This window comes from Ranitomeya variabilis, chromosome 2, assembly GCF_051348905.1.
Source record: "Ranitomeya variabilis isolate aRanVar5 chromosome 2, aRanVar5.hap1, whole genome shotgun sequence".
Classification (NCBI taxonomy): Eukaryota; Metazoa; Chordata; class Amphibia; order Anura; family Dendrobatidae; genus Ranitomeya; species Ranitomeya variabilis.
In genome coordinates, this window is record NC_135233.1 from 709,760,833 (window position 1) to 709,785,388 (window position 24,556).

Sequence of the window (24,556 nt, forward strand, 5' to 3'; positions counted from 1 at the left end):
TTTTGATGAACGGTCAAATTTCTCAATTTCTTTTAGTGCACATGAAAAATTCTGCTGAAATGTACTGGCTGTGTTCTTTGATGGGGATGACTCTTCTTCTATGCGGGAACGCTTTGCACGGTCCTTGTTATCCAAATATTTTTCGAAATTAAATTCTTCATCAGTTGATGAGGGTGAAGATGTGGCAGGACGACCAAATTCTTCTTGTTCCTCCTGACTGTTCTGCAACCCTTTCATCCTTACTGCTATTTCAAACAGAGCTTCTTTTCCTTTAGTTAGCTGTTGATCATCTAGAAGAATCGGATGCATTGGGTCTACATAAACATTTGCCAAAAGAATGTTATTTTGTAATAGTAGCTCCTCTCTCCATTTCATTGATGTAGCAATGCCACTTGCAATTAACCCTCCTCTTTGGGACAGGCGAAACATCAGGTTCTTCCACTCCTTTAAGAAAATACCTGGAGTTAAGTCCTCTGCTTGTAATTTTTTAGTCACTGTAAATGGGTGCTCTAGCAATTTTTCCAGCTCAGTCACCTGATTCCACTGACTTTCATTTAGCGTCAGTTGAGGGTTAGCCATGTCTACAAGAAAGGTTTTCAGTTCAACCAAGCGCTGAATCATTAAGTAAGTACTACCCCATCGTGTGGTTTGATCAATAATTGCCCCTTTTCCAGCACGTCTCTTCAAAATTGAGTCAACTTTAGGGGTTCTGGCAACAGTAGCCAAATTTCTCACCTTGCCAATCAGTGCAGCAGCATGTCCTTCTTGCAGACTGTCTCTTATAGCCAGCCGTAGCGTATGCACAACACAGCGCATGTGATGAATGAAAAAACGTATTGACACAGTTTCAACAAGATCATCTAAACTATCATGTTGCTGTTCATCTGAAGCAACTTCAGTTTGCTCCTCAGTTACAATACTGTGTTCCTCTATTTCAAACATTTCTGTGTCTGTGGACCCAGAATGTTCTTCTAGCTGCTGGTCACCATCATTACTCTCATTCATTAGCTTAATAGTACTTATCATATTTGAAGCATTGTCAGTTACGACAAAGAACTTGCTCTTTTTTAAGTTCATAGTCTTGCAGAACCTTTTCCACCAAGACCTGAAGAAACTCGCTGGTGTGATGAGCTTTGGTGTCTTTTACTGCCAATGTCTTGGTAACTATTTCATTTTTGTCACAAACAAATCGGACATTGATGGCAAAATAGTTCACTCTGTGACGTGTGCAGGCATCCATTTTAAGAAACAGAAAGCATCCCTTGAGAGTTTAAGTTCTTCCTTTTGTTTAAAAGCATCTTCGATTACGAATTTTCTAATTCTCTCTCTCTCCAGAGAAACACCAAGCTTGCGGGCCATTTCCCCATTCAGACACATAAAAGCTGGCCGTGAAACACCGGATTACATACCGGTAATGCTCTTTTATAGAGCCACGACAGCACCCACTGAGAGAGGGGATCCGCCCCTAGGAACAGGAAACCCTACGGAGAGATAAAAGGGGCGGTCCCCCTCGCTCCCACAGTTTGGGTTACAGAGATTGCGAGGAACCGCCCACAAGTTTTAGTAGGCCATTCTATATTAACATTTCATCTTTGACTTAATCACGTATATTTACAAGAACCAATCACCCTTATCCGTGCTCATATGCAAACTAATATATAAGGGAGGGAAGTGAAGGGGTGCTGTCGTGGCTCTATAAAAGAGCATTACCGGTACGTAATCCGGTGTTTTCTCTTCGCCACGACAGCACCCACTGAGAGACTTTCAGAGATAGTTATTTGGGGGGGATTATCGTGTTAAGAACTGATCTACCGAAACACAAATCAGTGGAAGCAGATAGATCTAATCTATAGTGACTATAGAAGGTAACAGGCGAAGACCAGGTTGCGGCCTTACATATGAGTTCTATTGGAACCTCTGCTCGCTCTGCCCAGGATGATGCTATTGCCCGGGTTGAATGTGCCTTTACAGTCTCAGGTGGATCTTCCCCTTTAGATGAATAGGCCAGGTATATCGCCTCCCGAATCCATCGAGATAATGTGCCTTTTGTGACACCAGCTCCTTTCCTTTGACCCTGGAAGGAAACAAAGAGAGCCCTGCTCTTCCTCCAGGCGCTAGTCCTGTCTAAGTAAGTCATTACAACCCTTTTCACATCTAAGGTATGGTATTTCTCCTCTTCCTGATTTGTAGGATTATCATAAAAAGTAGGAAGAAGAATTTCTTGAGATCTATGAAATTTAGTACACCTCTTAGGTAGGTAGGAAGGGTCTGTTTTCAGGACGATTCTATCTGGAAATATTGACAGAAAGGGAGGATCTACTGATAGTGCCTGCATGTCACTTACCCTTCTTGCCGATACTAATGCGACAAGAAGAGCAGTTTTGAGAGTAACGTGTTTAATGTGAGCTGAGTGTAGTGGCTCAAATGGGTGACCTGTCAAGGCTTCAAGGACTAGATTAACATCCCAAGGCGGTATGCGGGGAATCTGAACTGGTTCTGACCTCTGGCAGGCTGAAATAAATCTAGTTATCCACCTATCACCCGCTACATTGTGACTATACAATGCCCCTAGAGCAGAGACTTGTACTTTTAAGGTATTAACTGAAAGACCTAAGTCACGTCCTTTCTGGAGAAATTCTAAAATGTTAAGTATAGGAATTTCGTTTGACAAGGCCAATGGATAAAGACTTAGAAACTTCCTCCATACTCTTACATATATAGAAGTAGTGGATCTTTTCCTACTTAATAATAGAGTATTAATCACTTGATCAGAGAAACCCCTTAATTTCAACAATTGCCTCTCAAATTCCAGGCTGTCAACCGTAGACCCTTCACATGAGGGTGGTTGAATGGCCCCTGGAAGAGAAGATCCTGATCCTCTGGGAGAATCCATGGATCTGAGATGGACATAGCTCTGAGCAGGGAGAACCATGGTCTCTTTGGCCAAAATGGGGCAATCAGGATTATATTGGCTTTGTCCTCTCTTATCTTCCTGATTACTGTTGGTAGAAGTATCAGGAGGAAAGGCATACGCTTTCTGAAATGTCCATGGTACCTGGAGAGCATCGAGAAAATCGGGTTTGTCGGATTGGAACATTGAAGCGAACTTTTTTAATTGCCTGTTGTCTCTTGTAGCGAAGAGATCTACCTCTGGTAAACCCCATTTTACGGTTATCATTTTGAAGATTCGATGATTTAAAACCCACTCCCCTTGGTGGAGGGTATGGCGACTGAGGAAGTCCGCTTTTGAATTGTCCACTCCTCTGACATGTAGTGCTGATAGAGACAGTAGGTGTTTCTCGGCTATAGTTAGGATGTCTTCGGCTATAGACATGAGTGTTCCTGATCTTGTTCCTCCTTGATGATTGATATACGCTACTGATGTCATGTTGTCTGACAGAATCCTTGTATGTGTTCCGTGTAGCTGCGGAAGGAATTCACAAAGAGCGTGATGGATAGCTTTCAGCTCTCTTATATTAGATGAGTCGTCTGACTCCGTAACCGACCATAGACCTTGGGCTACCTGATCTCTCATATGTGCTCCCCAACCACTAGGACTGGCATCCGTGAATATTGTGTTTGAAGATTTAACTACCCAGGGGACCCCACTAACCAAGTGATCTGGTTCTAGCCACCAGGATAGAGATTTAATTACGTCTTCAGAAAGGGAAATTTTACCGTCTAGATGACCTTGTAATTTTATTTCCTCATGTAAAATTGCATATTGTAAACACCTTGAATGAAATTGGGCCCATGGTACTGCTGGGATACATGACGTGAAGGAGCCAAGGAGGGACATGCCTTGTCTTAAAGATATTAGAGGTTTATCTATTACCGACTGTACCTTATTTCTTATTGTCAATTGTTTGGATTGTGGTAGGAAACATTTTTGGCTTATGGAGTCTATTATAATTCCCAAGAATGTTTGTCGAGTAGTTGGAAGAAGTCTAGACTTTTCCCAATTCACCAAACACCCTAGCCTCTGCAGGGACGAGACCATATTACACAATCGTTGGTGACATTGTGAAGGGGAACTTCCTACCACTAAAAGATCATCAAGGTACGGAATTATGAGGGTATCTTTTACCCTTAGGTATGACATTACTTCCGACATTAACTTAGTGAATACCCTTGGAGCTATTGATAGTCCAAAGGGCATTGCTGTATACTGAAAGTGTCGTATACGTCCATTCAACACAATCGCCACGCGGAGATATTGTTGATGTTCTATAAAAATTGGCAGATGGTAATACGCATCTTTTAGGTCGAGTACCGTCATAAAACAATGGGGAGACAACAGTTTTATGGTGGATCGGATAGACTCCATTTTAAAGGTTTGATTCTGCAAAAAGGTGTTCAATTTTTTAAGGTTCAATATGGTTCTGAAAGATCCATCTGGCTTTGGGATCAAAAATAGAGGGGAATAGAACCCCTTTTTTTGCTGAAGAAATGGGACTTCCACCAAAACCCCTTTGGCTAGAAGGTTCATTACCTCCTGCTAGAAAGCCTCCTGTTGTAACTGGGTTTTTAAAGAAGTCAATAGAAATGAGTCCGGCGGGACTCGGGAAAATTTTAATTTTAGGCCGAAGGTGATGATACTATTTGCCCAAATGTTCGAAGTTATTTTCTGCCATTGATCTGAGAAGGAAGACAATCTACCTCCGACAGGCAGATCTGTTCTAACGGGGTTTTTCCTCAGTTTTGTAAGGGCGCTTCCCAAAAAGTGCTCCTCTCTGTCTGGTGTCTCTAGTGGCCCAGCGATCTTGGTTCTTGAAATCCTTCCTCTTGTTAAACATGGGCTTTCGGAACGCCCTCCTATAAGATGGAAGGTAATTATTATTAGGGAAGCCCTTTTTCCTCTCCCCTGCTTTAGTCAGGATCTCGTCCAGCTTAGTACCAAATAGGTACTCACCCTGACATGGAAGACCACACAATTTGGATTTTGTCTGGGGATCGCCTTTCCAGCCCTTAAGCCACAGGGCTCTACGTGCTGCATTAGTCAGCCCCGCCAACTTGGCCGCTAAACGTATTGAGTCAGCAGATGAGTCTGCCAGGAAGGCTGCAGCACCCCTAATTAAAGGTATAGAGGCTCTCAACTTGTCTCTAGAGAGACCGTTTTTAAGTCCTTCTTCCAAGTCACTTAGCCAGACTAGCATGGACCTAGCGGTGCATGTAGCTGACACAGCCGGTTTTAGGGCTCCCGCACAAGATTCCCACGCTCTTTTAAGGAGAGAGTCGGCTTTGCGGTCCAGAGGATCTTGTAATGAACCTGAATCCTCCACAGGTAGCAGGGATTTTTTAGATGTGGAAGCCACTGCTGCGTCTACTTTTGGGGCTTTTGACCAGGTCGAGAATTCCTCATCATTAAAGGGATAACGTCTCTTTGAAGATGGTGGTAATCCCTTCTGCCCCTGGTTTTCCCACTCTTTTTTAATTAAATTTTTTACTGCTGCTATCACCGGAAAGGAGGGTCTTTTCCTTTCGGACAGCCCAGCGAACATTATGTCCTGCTGTGTTTTAGGGGTCTTAGAATCCTCGATGCCCATAGTGTTACAGACGGATTTCACCAGGTTATCTATACTGTCGGTGGGGAAGCACGTATCTTGATCCTCATCCGAGGAAACATAATCCCTAGAAATATCCGAATCTGCATTCTCTAATTCGGAAGATTGGTCAGATATGGGTGAAACATACTCTCTTGTCCCCTTAGGACGCGTTTCTTTTCCCGAACTATGCAGGGCTTGTAGTTCTTCTCTAATCAACACTCTAATGTCCTCAGATTTAACCGAGGCCTCTTCCCGTAAGGTGGAATCAATGCATGGTTTACAAAGTTTCTTTGTGTAACTATCCGGAAGGGGCTGAAGACATATCGCACACTGTTTGTGTTTCGTTTTTTCCGTACATTTTGCCTAGAGTGTTAGAGAAGAGGGGACAGCAATCAGCTTAATAGGGTAGATGTACACTCACCCCAGTGAAGCGTCTGTGAAGGTACCGGCTGACGAGGAGGAGACTGCAGAGGCTTGCTCTTTTTAGAAGATCCGCTCCGCTTGGAGCGGCTGCTGCTGGTATGGCTGTGAGGAGTAGTTGCGGTGGCCTCAATAGAAGACATCGCAGGGTCCTGTGCCGAATCCATATTGGACGCCGGAGCGTTACTGCCGGCGTCCTTTTCACATGGGGGCCGCCATCTTCTTCCTGTTGAACCCGGAAGTGCTAATCACTTCCGGGTCGCGGCCATATTCCATATGCCCGCGCTGTCACCGGCACCAGCGCCGTCTCCTCCCTCTCCTCGGAAGCTTTATAGCTTATACTTCCGGGGGGCATACTGGGGCTCCACGCCGTATAAACGCTCACCGAGGACGGCGCAGCGTTCCCCAACTACAGCGCTAACTCCCCGCAGACGCTCCGGATGAATTTCTGTGAGCCAGCACTCTCCAGCCCTGGCCTCACAGCGTCTGCCAGCAGAGGGGGGAAGCTGACACCAGGACCCCCGACGCTGCTTCCAGCTCTGGAGCCCTTGCCGTCCTCACAGGTAAACCGCGCAAGCGGCATCCAGGCTAGGCATCCTCTTCTCCGTGGATTCCCATAGGAACAGGAAACCAAACTGTGGGAGCGAGGGGGACCGCCCCTTTTATCTCTCCGTAGGGTTTCCTGTTCCTAGGGGCGGATCCCCTCTCTCAGTGGGTGCTGTCGTGGCGAAGAGAAAAATAATGAAATAGGCACACTATCCTTTACAACAAGCTCTATGATCTGTTTTTTAAATGTATCTACTGTCATTGTCACAGTAACTTTGTCACTGACAAAATATCTTGCAACTGATGGCTGCAAAGTTCTCTGCTCCTTTGTTTGGCTGGAAGAGCTGGGCACTGGTTCATTGGTTTGGATGCAGTCTTTCTCATCCACTGCTTTCAGTACTTCTGGATGAAAGCGCTGTAAATGTCTCTTTAGATTAGAAGCTCTGGTAGGAGCATTTTTATCTTTGCCTGAATATGCACTGATCTTGGCTTCACAGCATTTGTTTTCGTCTGGATCATTTGTCATACACTGACAGACATAATGTTTTCTATCTTGAGTGATGGTGAAATGTTCAAATACAGCTGATTTAATGTGACGCTTCTTTGACATTCTCAGGTTTTTAATTCTGCATTCACAATCCAAATGACAATTGTTTTTCCTAAAAACAATTGTACAAAATTATTGCCAGGTCGTACAACTGATATAGTGGTCAGTAATACTGTTATTCCTCATGTACTCACAGTTAACTGATGCAAAGTTTGTTGAAAGGATAATACTTCTTACAGTCTTCCTCTTCTGAGTAGCAGCTGTGAGATGCTTGGAAGACGCACACCTAGTAAACATCTAGTCTAGAGGAGGAGCTTTACTACTAAGAATTTGCAACACATGTTCACTTTCATATATTGTAAGTAGGGGGGTTGGGGCAGCATGAGGTTAACCAAGTATAAGATTAGATAAGGGCAGTGGAGAACAGTGACACACAAAAAGTAAGAAATGTCTCTATCTCCAGCAGAACTGCTTATCACTGTTGTTCATAGTTTGATAGAACATATATTTGAGTAACATTTATAAAATTCATATGAAAGTTCAATTATGAAATATTAATACATTTTTTTTAAAGCTGGAGTCGGAGTCGGTACATTTCTACCGACTCCGACTCCAACCAAAACTAACCCCGACTCCACAGCCCTGATATAAACTGATATAATGATTTCACCACAGGCTACAGAAAAGATTTGCGAATGGATACATTACTGATCCCCATTAAGGGTACTTTTAAGTATCTTTTCAAAATAAGCCTGTTCTGAATGTGTACATTAGGAGTTACACCATTTCTGGCCACTATATGACTGGTACCCTGCATTTTCCCCAGTTTTCCCTCAGCATGATCCAACTATAATTTGCAATCTGCAGGGAGCTGACGGGGCAAACTAGTTGCAGTGATTTTTTACATGAAAAGCATAGCGCACAGGGATGGATTTCTGCTCCTTATTCATGAAACATGGAGGAAATTATACATCAGTCCTCAGGTGCCTGGATGTGAATCAGCTTTGAGGTGAGGTAAATGACTTACTAGAAAGCTCACCTTGATCTATTTCTCTGCTTGTTTCCTCTCCCTGCTCCTCTCCATTAGCCGTCCATCTTGTCTAAGCAAGACAGATATAAGCTGTATTCTGTCAGAGTGGCTGACAAGTTCAGCAGGTAGGGAGAGAGGAATAAGTGACTGATAAGTAGGAAAGGTAGATGATAGTGATGAGAGAACGTAGCTACAACATAAACGTCTATGGCAGGCAATCACTGGCATGTTTACTGGCTGTATAAGAGCCGCAAAACATGTGAGGCTAGGACTCGAGCATGGCGCTCGAGCACCCGCGATACTCGATGCATACCCAAGCACCCCAATGCACAAACGAGTGGCAAGCACACTCGCTCATCACTAGTAGCTGATTTATCTTATAAGATAGTTACAAAAGTTCCTTATATTTTCCTGTATTATTGATGTATGCAAAGTTTGTTGAAAGTACAGTTCCATTTTAAATAAAGTAATAATTACTTAAAACCATACAATGATAATAGCAGGAAAACAAAGGTGTAGAAACTAAGAAGTGCTCATTTCTGTAGTATCTGATTGTGCTTTGAGTTTAAATAGCGGTAATATATTTCAAGTATGAGTGAAATCCTTTTAGGAATAGCGGTTTGGGATGTAATCAGCATCACTTGTCTTACACGTGCTTTAAGTGAACAAATCTTTCCTCTCTGAAGATCTGCTCCACCAGCATCAGCTCTGAAAGATAAAAGCAATATTTTAACTTAAAAAAATGCCTTTTCATGCAGATTAACACCATTTTCTACAGTCTGTGATTCGGAGACAGCAATAAGCATCTTACAGCTTTAAATGTATTACCGGGATCGCAACGGAAGAACTTGAAGTTTAAAGTACATAAAAAAAAAATACACTCAAATTAATGGAGTTGTACTAGGGTGGATGATGTACAGGTACTGGTTCACCACTAGAAAGTGAAATTAGAAATGACTGATTTTGTAGCACCTCCATACCCCACTCTGTAGTGCTCCAGCCCAAGCGCCATAGTACTGCTTACAAAAATATAAGTAATACAACAACCAAAAAAACTGCAATAGTCAGTGTGTATATATCTACCCGTGTGTATGTTTTTCTGCATTGGGCTTCTAAGGCATTAAGCAATCCTAATTTTTTCAATGTTTTTCTTCCCAAAAATGTAATTACCGTATGTCCTAAGATTGGCAACGTTCCTCGCCAGAAAGGCTTATTGACATTTCTTTTTCAGTATTTTTTGTTTATTGCACCACTAGAGTGGCGCTTTAAATGTAGTTCAGCTGCCCAGTCTCATACGCACCTGCGCCATCTTCATCTTTTTCTAGCGTTGCTCCCATCGGTCTCCGGCGATAAGTGACTTGCCGGCTGCTCCAGTGTTTCATGGAGCTGCGGAGGTCACTTTTCAATACATCTCTATGAGAGCCTCATTCTGGCTCTCAGAGTTGAATCAGGGTCGATAAAAGGCGAGACCTCCGGAAGGCGAGTATGAGAACGGGGGCAGGGAGCTTACATTAAAAGCGACACTTCAGCACTGAAATAAAAAAACAAAACACAAAACACGTGGTTTGTGCTCTGACATAATTTTATTAGTTTTCAGAGTTACATAGTATATGATTATATATAATGTGTATGATATTGTATGGACCACTTCAATAATGCAAAATACTAAAAATATGTAGTCTATAGTCTTAAAAAGTGTATATATACACTATAATTGTCAAATCAAATTGTAGCGATTCATGCTGGTTTCATGGTTTGCATGTATAATTAGTGCTTAACTTTCTAAAACTAAGGCGTTCTTGGTTGTGGTAGATCTGCGACAGAAAATGATTCTGTATAGAAGTAATCTATCTATACCCAGTAGAGCTGGAACTACCATGGCCCCTGAAATGCACCCTTTGCCCCCTGATGACAACTTGTTTGAGTTTATCAGAATGCATTCATCAAACCAAAAATAAGTAAAGAAAAAAAGAAGAAATTAGAGTAGAGGGGGAGCGGTAAGGACTTTTTAATTAAAGTATAATAGGAAAACTATTAGCTGAAGTTAGATAGGATGAAAAATGAATGGTAGTTTCCAATGACCCTATTAAATCTGAAGATACAGTGGAATGTAAAAAGTTTGGTTACCCCTGGTGAAAATTGAGCAAGTTGAAGATGAAATGATGTCTAAGAGGCCTAAAGTTAAAGGTGACACATTTCCTTTGTATTGTAGGCAAATATATATATTATATTCATCTTTTGCATTTTAAAAATTACAAAAAGGAAAATGGACTGATGCAAAAGTTTGGGCACCCTTGGAGATTTGTATGCTCAGAAACTTTGACCAGGGTTCAGACCTTAATTAGCTGATCAGGATTATGTTCAATATCATATTTAGGAAAGGCCAGGTGATGCAAGTTTCCCAGCTTTATAAAAACCCAGCCTCCTCTAACCTTCTGCCAAAAAAATAGCAGCCATGGGTTCTTCTAGGCAGCTGCGTAGCACTCTGAAAATGAAAATAGTGGAGGCCGACAAAGCACGAGAAGGCTATAAGAAGATAGCAAAGTTGCCCTTTCCTCAATTCGAAATATAATCAAGAAATGGCAGTTAACAGGAAAGGTGGAGGTCAAGATAAGGTCTGGAAAACTAAGCAAAATTTGAGTGAGAGCTGGTTCTAGGATTGCTAGAGAGAAGTCAGAAACATTTAGCAGATTCTGGAGTTATGGTACATTGTTATACTGTTCAGAGGCATGTGAACAAATATGGCCTTCGTGGAAGACTCAGAAGGAAACCTCTCCTGCGTCCTTGGGAGGTTAAAAATTTAACTATTTAGCCACAATGATCAAAAGGTATGTGTGGAGACAAAAGGGCACAGAATTTCAGGAAAAGAACATTTCAACAACCATTCAGCATGGGGGTGGATCAACCACTTTGGGATTATATTGAAGCCAATAGCACGGGGAACATTTCATGGGTAGAGGGAAGAAGGGATTCAATTAAATTTCAACAATGGATAATGATCCTAAACACACATCAAAATACACAATAGACTACCTCAAAATGCATAAGCTGAAGGTTTTACAATGGCCCTCACAGTCCCCTTATCTGAACACCAGTGAAAATCTGTGGCTAGACCTCAATATAGCAGTGCACGCAAGACGATCCAGGAATCTTACAGAACTGGAACAATTTTCCAATGAAAAGTGGATGAAAATCCCTCAAACAAGAGTTGAAAGACTTTTGGCTGGCTACAAAAAGCGTTTACAAGCTGTGATACTTTAAAAAAAGGGGGGTGCTAATAGGTATTAACCATGTAGTGTGCCCAAGCTTTTGCATAGGCTTATTTTCCTTTTTGTAATTTTTAAAACACAAAAGATGAAAATATATTTTTTTTTTGCCTAAAATTCAAAGTAAACGTGTCATATTTAACTTTAGGCCTTTTAGAGATCATTTCACCTTCAGCTTGCTTAACTGTTCACAATAACAGTAATTTTGACCAGTGGTGCCCAGCTTTTACACAAATTTGCTTCAGATAAAATGTATTTCTTTATCGCTTCTTTGGGGGACACAGGTAACCATGAATGTATGCTGCTGTCACTAGGAGGCTGACACTAGCCAATAGATTTTCTTCAGCATGACGGGTCATCCCCACCTGGAACTTATCTCAGGGTGGACGACTGCCTTCTTCTCTTTCCGGACACTTGGCTCACGGTAGGCGACGACGCATGGGTCGGAAAAATAGTGAGAGTACACCCACCAACAGGCACAAAGCTCGTCAAACCTGGATCTGATCCCGGATCCATCTTTTTTTCCCTACAGGTGTCTTTACCCATTAATCTTTTTCCTCTGTTAATCTACCATCGCTTGTTAGATTTGTTTGGCTATCTTGGAGGCATATCAGGTCAGGGATAGGCCAGCCCCTTCAGGGGCAAGTGCTCACTCCACCAGGGCGGTGGGAGCCTCCTGGGCCATTTGTCACCAGGCCTCTGCATCTCAAGTTTGCAAGGCAGCTACCTGGTCTTCCCTTCACACTTTTGCAAGATTTTACTAAATTCATACCTACGCTTCAGCAGATGCCAGCCTGGGAAGAAAGGTTTTGCAGACTGCAGTGGTTCATCGTCCGACCTGAGTTTTCTGAATGTTATTTTATTTGCTCCCTTGGGACGTCCCATGGTTACCTGCGTCCCCCGATGAAGCGATCAATAAAGATGGATTTTTCATACTGACTGTAAAATCTCTTTCTTCGAGCCTTCATTGGGGGGACACAGCACCCTCCCTGTCTTGTGCCTACTTTGGGCCTATGTGCCTTCGGTTGGGCCTGGTTGTTTGAGGTTTTGGTTCTACGGTTGCTTCTCCTACTGCTTTTTCACTAACTGACAAGCTTTGTGTTAGAGGAGGAGCCAACTCTTTATTTTTTTTTACCTAGTTTCAGGCTCCTAGCGACAGCAGCATACATCCATGGTTACCTGTGTCCCCCAATGAAGGCTCCAAGTAAGAGGTTTTACGGTGAGTACCAAAAATCCATCTTTTTTGGTAAGCTCTGAGAAGCAATATATACACTCACCAGCCACTTTATTAGGTACACCATGCTAGTAACGGGTTGGACCCCCTTTTGCCTTCAGAACTGCCTCAATTCTTCGTGGCATAGATTCAACAAGGTGCTGGAAGCATTCCTCAGAGATTTTGGTCCATATTGACATGATGGCATCACACAGTTGCCGCAGATTTGTCGGCTGCACATCCCAAAGATGCTCCATACAAGGCAGGATGGATCCATGCTTTCATGTTGTTTACGCCAAATTCTGACCCTACCATCCGAATGTCGCAGCAGAAATCGAGACTCATCAGACCAAGCAACGTTTTTCCAATCTTCTACTGTCCAATTTCGATGAGCTTGTACAAATTGTAGCCTCAGTTTCCTGTTCTTAGCTGAAAGGAGTGGTACCCGGTGTGGTCTTCTGCTGCTGTAGCCCATCTGCCTCAAAGTTCGACGCACTGTGCGTTCAGAGATGCTCTTAGGCCTACCTTGGTTGTAACGGGTGGCGATTTGAGTCACTGTTGCCTTTCTATCAGCTCGAACCAGTCTGCCCATTCTCCTCTGACCTCTGGCATCAACAAGGCATTTCCGCCCACAGAACTGCCGCTCACTGGATTTTTTTTCTTTTTCGGACCATTCTCTGTAAACCCTAGAGATGGTTGTGCGTGAAAATCCCAGTAGATCAGCAGTTTCTGAAATACTCAGACCAGCCCTTCTGGCACCAACAACCATGCCACGTTCAAAGGCACTCAAATCACCTTTCTTCCCCATACTGATGCTCGGTTTGAACTGCAGGAGATTGTCTTGACCATGTCTACATGCCTAAATGCACTGAGTTGCCGCCATGTGATTGGCTGATTAGAAATTAAGTGTTAACAAGAAGTTGGACAGGTGTACCTAATAATGTGGCCAGTGAGTGTAGTTTAGTTTTATGTAAATTATTCACATAATCCCAGCCCAGAAGACCCAGAATAAAGAGATAGGACCAAAAGTCTCAAGGAGTGTCACTTTCACCATTTCTAATAAGTACTGCTTGTAACATCCAAATATTGATGGGGTAGTTGCATCTCCAAGATCCTATTCTAATATGTAGTAGGGATAATAATAATGATATTAGCAAATAATTCCAATAAGAAATGTAGTATAGTTCTTCTGATTTGCTCTGTTGCTTTCCCCATTTAAGGCATTGCAGTAACTTAGGTATCCATGGTTACGACCACTGATATAGTGACAGTTATTTAGTTTTTAGTGGTCATAACGATGGATATCTAAGCTACTACAATGCCCTGCACATGGGGTAAGCTACATAGTGAATAATTGAACTGTACTACATTTCAAATTGGAGGTATTTGCTAATATTATTATTACACCTACTACATATTGGGATAGGATCGTGGAGATGAGATTTCCTCTCTAATACTTGTATTCTACAGCGGTCATTGTAATATACACATAATATAATGTAATATATACACAATCCTATACCAGGCATTACAGTTTTTAAAACATACCTAGTATCAATATTTCTAAAAAAGCTGCACAGTGCTTCGTCATATATTCCTTTCTGGAAGAGAAGGTTATTTTTTTACGTCGTTGATATGTGTACAGGTAAAATCATTAAGTACAGCTACCACACACATTTTACTCTTTTCTTACATATCAATATTAAAAAAACAAAAGAGTTTTTGGAAAATTATAGAAATCAGCTCATGTTGCTTCATCTACGTCAATACTTTTTTTTAATAAAAAAACAAAAACCTAAGCCACGATTCATAAAAATTTGTATGGCAGAAAACTGGTGTTTCTCAATGAGAACCTGTGGCAAAAACTCTACAACTTTTGGCTTTCCACACTAATTTCACCCAGCTACAAGAAAATGGATGGAGCTGGGTGGTATGGGGGGGCATGGTGAGCGCCAATCGTCAAAGTCATGTAAGGCGGCGGCGTTCCTTACTCAATTCTCTAACTCAAGAAAGATTTGTGGCAAGCTGCACGACAATTCGCACCTTTCCCGATTTATTAGGAGGGGTGTGCCTCTTCACGAATCAAAAGCCTCAAACTCCACCCTGCCCGGGGGCCATACTGTGTAAGCCAATATTGTGTATGTTAACGACAATTGCTACATTCATTTGAACAGCACTAACTTGATATTTGCTGTACATTTGGGGTATGCTCCCCATGGGACTAAAACACAACAGCCCATTGAACACCAAGGCTCGGGAATTGTCCCCCTCAGACTACACTGAAAAATGATTTACCTTGATGTATTTCTTAGTCACTCCTACAAGCCAATCAATATATTTCTTATGCCATTTTGGCTATTAGGAGTAGATGACCTAACATAGTGCAGTAAGAAAGAATACTCCATTTCTATTATACTTTTTTTTACCTTATTAACAGCTGCATGTTCTCTCAAGGCAAGGTCCCAGAACCTACAGCCAATCTGATTTCCACACTGTCCAACTGGAAATATAATAATGGTAAGAGTAAGAAAAAAACATGAAATAGACAGCAAAAATAAACAAACAACTACAGAGAAAAATGAGCATAAGTGTTAATGTTGGAGAAATAGAGCACAAAATTCCCTCTGATCTATTACCATCTTATTCCTTAACATGGCGTATGTTATAGAAGAACTACTATACCCACCTACCATCACTCTCTCCATTGTCCAACCCCCTTCTGCTCCTCCTCTTAGTGACGCCACCGCTCCTCAGACTATCCAGGTCACTATATGCGGGAGCAGGAAGTCTCTTTTACAATGTAGGCCTATGTAGCCTGTTCTGTAGCCCCTTAGGCTACTTTCACACTAGCGTCGGGCTCGGCCCGTCGCCGTGCGTCGGGCTGAGGTCCCCGACGCTAGCGTTGTCCCCGCCGCACAACGGGGGCAGCGGATGCATTTTTCCAGCGCATCCGCTGCCCCATTGTGAGGTGCGGGGAAGTGGGGGCGGAGTTCCGGCGGAGTTCCGGCCGCGCATGCGCGGTCGGAAAAAGCGGACCGTCGGGAGCAAAAAACGTTACATGTAACGTTTTTTGCTCCCGACGGTCCGCCACAGCACGGCGCAACCGTCGCAGGACGGTTGCGACGTGTGTCATTGCGTCGCAAATGCGTCGCTAATGTTAGTCAATGCAGAAAAAACGCATCCTGCAAGCACTTTTGCAGGATGCGTTTTTTCGGCAAAACGCCGCATTTGAGACGTAATGCAGTTAACACTAGTGTGAAAGTAGCCTTAGACTTGCATTGTAAAAGCCTTTCCTGGGTCACGTAGAGCGCAGTGTGACCTGCAGAGCGGTGACGTCACTGAGAAGAGGAGCAGAGCGGTGCTGGATCCTGGAGGGAGCAGCGAGAGGTGAGTATATTAACCCCTTAGTGACAGAGCCAATTTGGTACTTAATGACCAAGCCAATTTTTACAATTCTGACCACCTTCACTTTATGAGGTTACAGCTCTGGAACGTATTCCACTGATTCCACTTCAACGTATTCCACTGATTCTGAGATTCTGTTTTTTTGAGACATATTGTACTTCATGTTAGTGAAGCATGGCAGGGCTTAGAAGGGAGGGAGAACCGTTTGATTTTTTGAACGCAAAATTGTCTGGAATCAATGGTGGCGCCATGTCGCATTTAGAGACCCACTGATGTACCTAAACAGTGGAAACCCCCCAATTATAATTCCAACCCTAACCCCAACACACTCCTAACCCTAATCCCAACCACAACCCTAACCCACTCCTAACCCTAACCCCAACACACCCCTAAACACAGACCTAACCCCAACACACCCCTAACCCTAACCGAACACACCCTTAACCCTAATCCCAACCATAACCTCAACCCTAACTTTAGCCCAGCCCCAATTTACTTTAGCCCAAAAAGCACTGAGTTTCCTCAGCTGCTCCTGGTGCCTTTTATTGTCCGCAGCACTGATTTCATGTTGGCAGAACTACAGCTAATCAGTGGCGGCACATGCCGTCAGCTCCAGCAGAGCCGCCATCGGGAGCGGCAGAGGATTCTCAGATCTGGACCCGGGGAGGGTGAGTAAAGGACAGTACGTTTTTTGGGTTTTTTTTAAACAAACTGCTGCTAAGTGACAGGGCTTTCCTGAAACATGATAAAGTATACAATTTGCGTGTACCGATTCCATTGAGTTACGGTAACACCATCAGGTTTCAAATTTTTCCTATCCAGGTGGCAGATTAGTGAAGTAGATTACACCTCTCTGCCTGGAAACCAGAACTATAGATTTACAATAAGCTAGGTTTATTAATAACAGTCACATAAGAATATACTGAGCAATACACGAGGCCTGTAGTACATGTGTCCAGGTGCAGGGACCAGAGAGACTACTCCTCCCACCACCAGCAGAGGGCAGCCACGTACACGCATACCAACACAACTGGCCTGGTTACCAATAACATCCAATGAGAACACAGCTTTCATTTTCCCACAGCAGGTTATGAATTTCAATTTTTAAAGCACAGTGCTAATTCGTTGCTGTGAGCAACAGACAGGCTTACTGCCGGACAGTTTTATTACATCTTCTCCACTGTATTTTGCCAGGAAGAATGGAAACAGTCTCCACAGTATTCTGTGCCTCAATGTCCCTTCTAAGCGCTGCACAGTATAAAGTAGTGTCTAGAGGGTTACTATGGAATGAACAAGTGACACACAAGTACAAGTACACTCACCTTGTACCACTATGGATTGGGTCATGCTGCGTCCTGACAACGGCCGTTATACTGACAGCTGTACTGTACTGCAGTTCCACAACGTCATCACCATGTGACCAGTCACGTGTGTGGGAGGAGCCAGGCGGTGTGTGGTCAGGTGTTCGCTGTTCAAGCTTCAGGACGAGCAGTGTGTGTAGCTGTGGTGCATGCTGGGAAACGCTACGTATTAGCGCTGTATGTGTAGCATAGCCCCTGTTACCGCGCTGTATAGCATGTGTATGTAGCAGGGCTGTGTGTGGTAATTCATGCTGCAGAGTTGGAGCTATGGTCCGTAGGTAATTCATATGGAGGAATCATACAAGCAGTGTGGATGCAGCCAAAGCTTTTACTTAGTGTAAAGTAGAGCACCATACGTGTAATGGAACGGTGTGTGTGACAAGTATGTTGCGGGTCTCTGCATATAGTGTGCGTGACGGGCTCGGTGCAGGGATTTGAATGTAGCGTGCGTGGCATGGGGCTGTACTTGTAGCGTGCGTGGCATGAGTGGCGCGGGGCTGTACTTGTAGAGTGCGTGGTGCGGGGCTGTGCTTGTAGCGTGTGGCATGAGTGGCGCGGGGCTGTACTTGTAGCGTGCGTGGTGCGGGGCTGTACTTGTAGCGTGCGTGGTGCGGGGCTGTACTTGTAGCGTGCGTGGTGCGGGGCTGTACTTGTAGCGTGCGTGGTGCGGGGCTGTACTTGTAGCGTGCGTGGTGCGGGGCTGTACTTGTAGCGTGCGTGGTGCGGGGCTGTGCTTGTAGTGTGCGTGGTGCGGGGCTGTGCTTGTAGCGTGCGTGGTGCGGGGCTGTGCTTGTAGCGTGCGTGGTGCGGGGCTGTGCTTGTAGCGTGCGTGGTGCGGGGCTGTGCTTGTAGTGTGCGTGGTGCGGGGCTGTGCTTGTAGTGTGCGTGGTATGGGGCTGTGCTTGTAGTGTGCGGGGCGCAGGGCTGTGCTTGTAGCGTGCGTGGTGCGGGGCTGTGCTTGTAGTGTGCGTGGTGCGGGGCTGTGCTTGTAGTGTGCGTGGTGCGGGGCTGTGCTTGTAGCGTGCGTGGTGCGGGGCTGTGCTTGTAGCGTGCGTGGTGCGGGGCTGTGCTTGTAGTGTGCGTGGTGCGGGGCTGTGCTTGTAGCGTGCGTGGTGCGGGGCTGTGCTTGTAGTGTGCGTGGTGCGGGGCTGTGCTTGTAGTGTGCGTGGTGCGGGGCTGTGCTTGTAGTGTGCGTGGTGCGGGGCTGTGCTTGTAGTGTGCGTGGTGCGGGGCTGTGCTTGTAGCGTGCGTGGTGCGGGGCTGTGCTTGTAGTGTGCGTGGTGCGGGGCTGTGCTTGTAGTGTGCGTGGTGCGGGGCTGTGCTTGTAGTGTGCGTGGTGCGGGGCTGTGCTTGTAGTGTGCGTGGTGCGGGGCTGTGCTTGTAGTGTGCGTGGTGCGGGGCTGTGCTTGTAGTGTGCGTGGCGCGGGGCTGTGCTTGTAGCGTGCGTGGCGCGGGGCTGTGCTTGTAACGTGTGGCATGAGTGGCGCGGGGCTGTGCTTGTAGTGTGCGTGGCGCGGGGCTGTGCTTGTAGCGTGCGTGGCGCGGGGCTGTGCTTGTAACGTGTGGCATGAGTGGCGCGGGGCTGTACTTGTAGCGTGCGTGGCCCGGGGCTGTGCTTGTAACGTGTGGCATGAGTGGCGCGGGGCTGTACTTGTAGAGTGCGTGGTGCGGGGCTGTGCTTGTAGTGTGCGTGGCCCGGGGCTGTGCTTGTAACGTGTGGCATGAGTGGCGCGGGGCTGTACTTGTAGCGTGCGTGGCCCGGGGCTGTGCTTGTAACGTGTGGCATGAGTGGCGCGGGGCTGTACTTGTAGAGTGCGTGGTGCGGGGCTGTGCGTGGCGCGGGGCTGTGCTTGTAGCGTGCATGGCGCGGGGCTGTGCTTGTAGCGTGCGTGGCGCGGGGCTGTGCTTGTAGCGTGCGTGGCGCGGGGCTGTGCTTGTAATGTGTGGCATGAGTGGCGCGGGGCTGTACTTGTAGCGTGCGTGGTGCGGGGCTGTGCTTGTAGTGTGCGTGGCGCGGGGCTGTGCTTGTAGCGTGTGGCATGAGTGGCGCGGGGCTGTGCTTGTAGTGTGCATGGCCCGGGGCTGTGCTTGTAATGTGTGGCATGAGTGGCGCAGGGCTGTACTTGTAGCGTGCATGGCCCGGGGCTGTGCTTGTAATGTGTGGCATGAGTGGCGCGGGGCTGTACTTGTAGCGTGCGTGGTGCGGGGCTGTGCTTGTAGTGTGCGTGGCGCGGGGCTGTGCTTGTAGCGTGTGGCATGAGTGGCGCGGGGCTGTGCTTGTAGTGTGCGTGGCGCGGGGCTGTACTTGTAGCGTGCGTGGCGCGGGGCTGTGCTTGTAACGTGTGGCATGAGTGGCGCGGGGCTGTACTTGTAGCGTGCGTGGCCCGGGGCTGTGCTTGTAACGTGTGGCATGAGTGGCGCGGGGCTGTACTTGTAGAGTGCGTGGTGCGGGGCTGTGCTTGTAGTGTGCGTGGCCCGGGGCTGTGCTTGTAACGTGTGGCATGAGTGGCGCGGGGCTGTACTTGTAGCGTGCGTGGCCCGGGGCTGTGCTTGTAACGTGTGGCATGAGTGGCGCGGGGCTGTACTTGTAGAGTGCGTGGTGCGGGGCTGTGCTTGTAGCGTGCATGGCGCGGGGCTGTGCTTGTAGCGTGCATGGCGCGGGGCTGTGCTTGTAGCGTGCGTGGCGCGGGGCTGTGCTTGTAGCGTGCGTGGCGCGGGGCTGTGCTTGTAATGTGTGGCATGAGTGGCGCGGGGCTGTACTTGTAGCGTGCGTGGTGCGGGGCTGTGCTTGTAGTGTGCGTGGCGCGGGGCTGTGCTTGTCGCGTGTGGCATGAGTGGCGCGGGGCTGTGCTTGTAGTGTGCATGGCCCGGGGCTGTGCTTGTAATGTGTGGCATGAGTGGCGCAGGGCTGTACTTGTAGCGTGCATGGCCCGGGGCTGTGCTTGTAATGTGTGGCATGAGTGGCGCGGGGCTGTACTTGTAGCGTGCGTGGCGCGGGGCTGTGCTTGTAGCGTGTGGCATGAGTGGCGCGGGGCTGTGCTTGTAGTGTGCGTGGCGCGGGGCTGTGCTTGTAGCGTGCGTGGCGCGGGGCTGTGCTTGTAACGTGTGGCATGAGTGGCGCGGGGCTGTACTTGTAGCGTGCGTGGCCCGGGGCTGTGCTTGTAACGTGTGGCATGAGTGGCGCGGGGCTGTACTTGTAGAGTGCGTGGTGCGGGGCTGTGCTTGTAGTGTGCGTGGCCCGGGGCTGTGCTTGTAACGTGTGGCATGAGTGGCGCGGGGCTGTACTTGTAATGTGTGGCATGAGTGGCGCGGGGCTGTACTTGTAGCGTGCGTGGTGCGGGGCTGTGCTTGTAGTGTGCGTGGCGCGGGGCTGTGCTTGTAGCGTGTGGCATGAGTGGCGCGGGGCTGTACTTGTAGCGTGCGTGGCGCGGGGCTGTGCTTGTAGCGTGTGGCATGAGTGGCGCGGGGCTGTGCTTGTAGTGTGCGTGGCGCGGGGCTGTGCTTGTAGCGTGCGTGGCGCGGGGCTGTGCTTGTAACGTGTGGCATGAGTGGCGCGGGGCTGTACTTGTAGCGTGCGTGGCCCGGGGCTGTGCTTGTAACGTGTGGCATGAGTGGCGCGGGGCTGTACTTGTAGAGTGCGTGGTGCGGGGCTGTGCTTGTAGTGTGCGTGGCCCGGGGCTGTGCTTGTAACGTGTGGCATGAGTGGCGCGGGGCTGTACTTGTAGCGTGCGTGGCCCGGGGCTGTGCTTGTAACGTGTGGCATGAGTGGCGCGGGGCTGTACTTGTAGAGTGCGTGGTGCGGGGCTGTGCGTGGCGCGGGGCTGTGCTTGTAGCGTGCATGGCGCGGGGCTGTGCTTGTAGCGTGCGTGGCGCGGGGCTGTGCTTGTAGCGTGCGTGGCGCGGGGCTGTGCTTGTAGCGTGCGTGGCGCGGGGCTGTGCTTGTAGCGTGCGGGGCGCAGGGCTCTGCTTGTAGCGTGCGGGGCTGTGCTTGTAGCGTGCGTGGCATGAGTGGCGGGGAGTTGTACTTGTAGCGTGCGTGGCATGAGTGGCGCAGGGCTGTACTTGTAGCGTGTGTGGCATGAGTGACGCAGGGCTGTACTTGTAACGTGTGTGGCATGAGTGGCGCGGGGCTGTACTTGTAGCGTGCCTGGCCCAGTGCTGTGCTTCTAACGTGTGGCGCGGGGCTGTGCTTGTAGCGTGCGCGGGGCTGTGCTTGTAGCGTGCGCGGGGCTGTGCTTGTAGCGTGCGCGGGGCTGTGCTTGTAGCGTGCGCGGGGCTGTGCTTGTAGCGTGCGCGGGGCTGTGCTTGTAGCATGCGTGGCGCTGTGCTTGTAGCGTGCGGGGCTGTGCTTGTAACATGCGTGGCGCGGGGCTGTGCTTGTAGCGTGCGGGGCGCAGGGCTGTGATTGTAGCGTGCGGGGTGCAGGGCTGTGCTTGTAGCGTGCGGGGCTGTGCTTGTAGCGTGCGTGGCGCGGGGCTGTGCTTGTAGCGTGCGGGGCGCAGGGCTGTGCTTGTAGCGTGCGTGGCGCGGGGCTGTACTTGTAGTGTGCGGGGTTGTACTTGTAGCGTGCGTGGCTTGAGTGGCGCGGGGTTGTACTTGTAGCGTGCGTGGCGCGGGGCTGTGCTTGTAGCGTGTGGGGTTGTACTTGTAGCGTGCGTGGCGCGGGGCTGTACTTGTAACGTGTGTGGCATGAGTGGCGCAGGGCTGTACTTGTAGCGTGCGTGGCGCGGGGCTGTACTTGTAGCGTGCGTGGCCCGGGGCTGTTCTTGTAACGTGTGGCATGAGTGGCGCCGGGCTGTGCTTGTAGCGTGCGGGGCTGTGCTTGTAGCGTGCGTGGCGTGGGGCTGTGCTTGTAGCGTGCGTGGCGCGGGGCTGTGCTTGTAGCGTGCGGGGCGCAGGGCTGTGCTTGTAGCGTGCGGGGCTGTGCTTGTAGCGTGCGCGGTGCAGGGCTGTGCTTGTAGCGTGCGGGGCGCAGGGCTGTGCTTGTAGCGTGCGGGGCTGTGCTTGTAGCGTGCGGGGCGCAGGGCTGTGCTTGTAGCGTGCGGGGCTGTGCTTGTAGCGTGCTTGGCGCGGGGCTGTGCTTGTAGTGTGCGTGGTGCGGGGCTGTGCTTGTAACGTGTGTGGCATGAGTGGCGCAGGGCTGTACTTGTAGCGTGCGTGGCGCGGGACTGTACTTGTAGCGTGCGTGGCCCGGGGCTGTGCTTGTAACGTGTGGCATGAGTGGCGCGGGGCTGTACTTGTAGAGTGCGTGGCGCGGGGCTGTGCTTGTAGCGTGCGTGGCGCTGTGCTTGTAGCATGCAGGGCTGTGCTTGTAGCGTGCGTGGCGCGGGGCTGTGCTTGTAGCGTGCGGGGCGCAGGGCTGTGCTTGTAGCGTGCGGGGCTGTGCTTGTAGCGTGCGGGGCGCAGGGCTGTGCTTGTAGCGTGCGGGGCGCAGGGCTGTGCTTGTAGCATGCGAGGCTGTGCTTGTAGCGTGCGTGGCGCGGGGCTGTGCTTGTAGCGTGCGGGGCTGTGCTTGTAGCGTGCGTGGCGCGGGGCTGTGCTTGTAGCGTGCGGGGCTGTGCTTGTAGCGTGCGTGGCGCGGGGCTGTGCTTGTAGCGTGCGGGGTTGTACTTGTAGCGTGCGTGGCATGAGTGGCGCGGGGTTGTACTTGTAGCGTGCGTGGCGCAGGGCTGTGCTTGTAGCGTGCGGGGCTGTGCTTGTAGCGTGCGTGGCGCGGGGCTGTGCTTGTAGCGTGCGGGGTTGTACTTGTAGCGTGCGTGGCATGAGTGGCGCGGGGTTGTACTTGTAGCGTGCGTGGCGCAGGGCTGTGCTTGTAGCGTGCGGGGTTGTACTTGTAGCGTGTGTGGCGCGGGGCTGTGCTTGTAGCGTGCGGGGTTGTACTTGTAGCGTGCGTGGCATGAGTGGCGCGGGGTTGTACTTGTAGCGTGCGTGGCGCAGGGCTGTGCTTGTAGCGTGCGGGGTTGTACTTGTAGCGTGTGTGGCGCGGGGCTGTACTTGTAGCGTGCGGGGCGCAGGGCTGTGCTTGTAGCGTGCGGGGCGCAGGGCTGTGCTTGTAGCGTGCGGGGCTGTGCTTGTAACGTGCGTGGCGCGGGGCTGTGCTTGCAGCATGTGTGACAGGGCTGTGCTTTTGTGTTTGCAATGAATTCTCATGTCTAATTCCAGGTGGTCAAAAAACCAAGCACTTGGCTCAGCTGAACGCAGTGTGAAAGCTCCCTAAGGAATAAGATGTAGATATGAGGGGGGACGATAGGTTTTTTATGACGGCAGAACCTAGGATATACACAATGAGAAAAAGCTCACCTGCATTAAGTAAATAGTACTAGTACATGTAAATAACATGGGGAACTTAGCTGATGTTATTTTGATCCAAAAGGCGTAGAAGCCATCGTACTGCAACAAGGTGTACCCCAATCAGGTGCCAGCAGGCCTCAAAACAGATGGGCAGAGCAGGACCCAGACCTGTCACCCCTGCTTATGGAAAGCTGTGTGGACAAGATACAGAGCCCACAAAAGGGGGACCACATGCCTATTTGTACGAGGAGCTAAAGCAAAACCGAAGACATGGGCCTGCTCTTCTGTCAGTAGAAGTGCAGTGTATAGGTGCACATTCACACTGGGTTCATTAACCCCCGGAGCTTTTTCGTTTTTCGCTCCCCTTCTTTCCAGAGCCTTAACTTTTCTATTTTTCTGTCAATATGGCCATTTGAGGGCTTATTTTTTGCGGGATGAGTTGTACTTTTGAACGATACCATTGGTTTTACCATGTTGTGTAACAGAAAATGGGAAAAAAATTCCAAGTGCGGTGAAATTGCAAAAAGTGCAATCCCACAGTTGTTTCTTGTTTGGAATTTTTGCTAGGTTCACTAAATGCTAAAACTGACCTGCCATTGTGATTCTCCACGTCATTACAAGTTCATAGACACCATACATGTCTAGGTTCTTTTTTATCTAAGTGGTGAAAAAAATTCCAAAGTTTGCTTAAAAAAACCAAACTGCTCCATTTTCTGATACCTGTAGCATCTCCATTTTAAGTAATCTCGGGTTGGGTGAGGGCTTATTTTTTGCATGCCGAGCTGACATTTTTAATGATGCCATTTTTGTGCATATTCGATCTTTTGATCGCCCGATATTGCATTTTAATGCAATGTCGCGGTGACCAAAAAAACGTAACTGGCGTTTTTTTTTCTCGCTACGCCGTTTAGCGATCAGGTTAATCCTTTTT

At 48.2% G+C, this 24,556-nt stretch overlaps 1 protein-coding gene across 3 annotated transcripts in view; it reads right to left on the reverse strand.

Moving 5' to 3' along the window:
* The window catches only part of TUBE1 (tubulin epsilon 1), a 39,894-nt gene extending 18,396 nt beyond the window's left edge, over window positions 1–21,498 (reverse strand). Inside the window, exons 1-5 of one of the 3 annotated variants that reach the window (XM_077289485.1) lie at window positions 21,397–21,498; window positions 17,296–17,831; window positions 14,995–15,068; window positions 14,117–14,169; window positions 8,740–8,797 (exon numbers count right to left, since the gene is read on the reverse strand). In XM_077289485.1, coding sequence (XP_077145600.1) covers window positions 8,740–8,797; window positions 14,117–14,169; window positions 14,995–15,068; window positions 17,296–17,320 — 210 coding nt within the window. In that variant the 5' untranslated portion in view covers window positions 17,321–17,831; window positions 21,397–21,498. Of the gene's footprint in view, window positions 1–8,098; window positions 8,185–8,739; window positions 8,798–14,116; window positions 14,170–14,994; window positions 15,069–17,295; window positions 17,878–21,396 lie in introns of those variants that run through there. The other 2 variants (XM_077289486.1, XM_077289488.1) reach the window with 2 other exon arrangements.
* Between the last annotated feature and the right edge of the window lie 3,058 nt (window positions 21,499–24,556).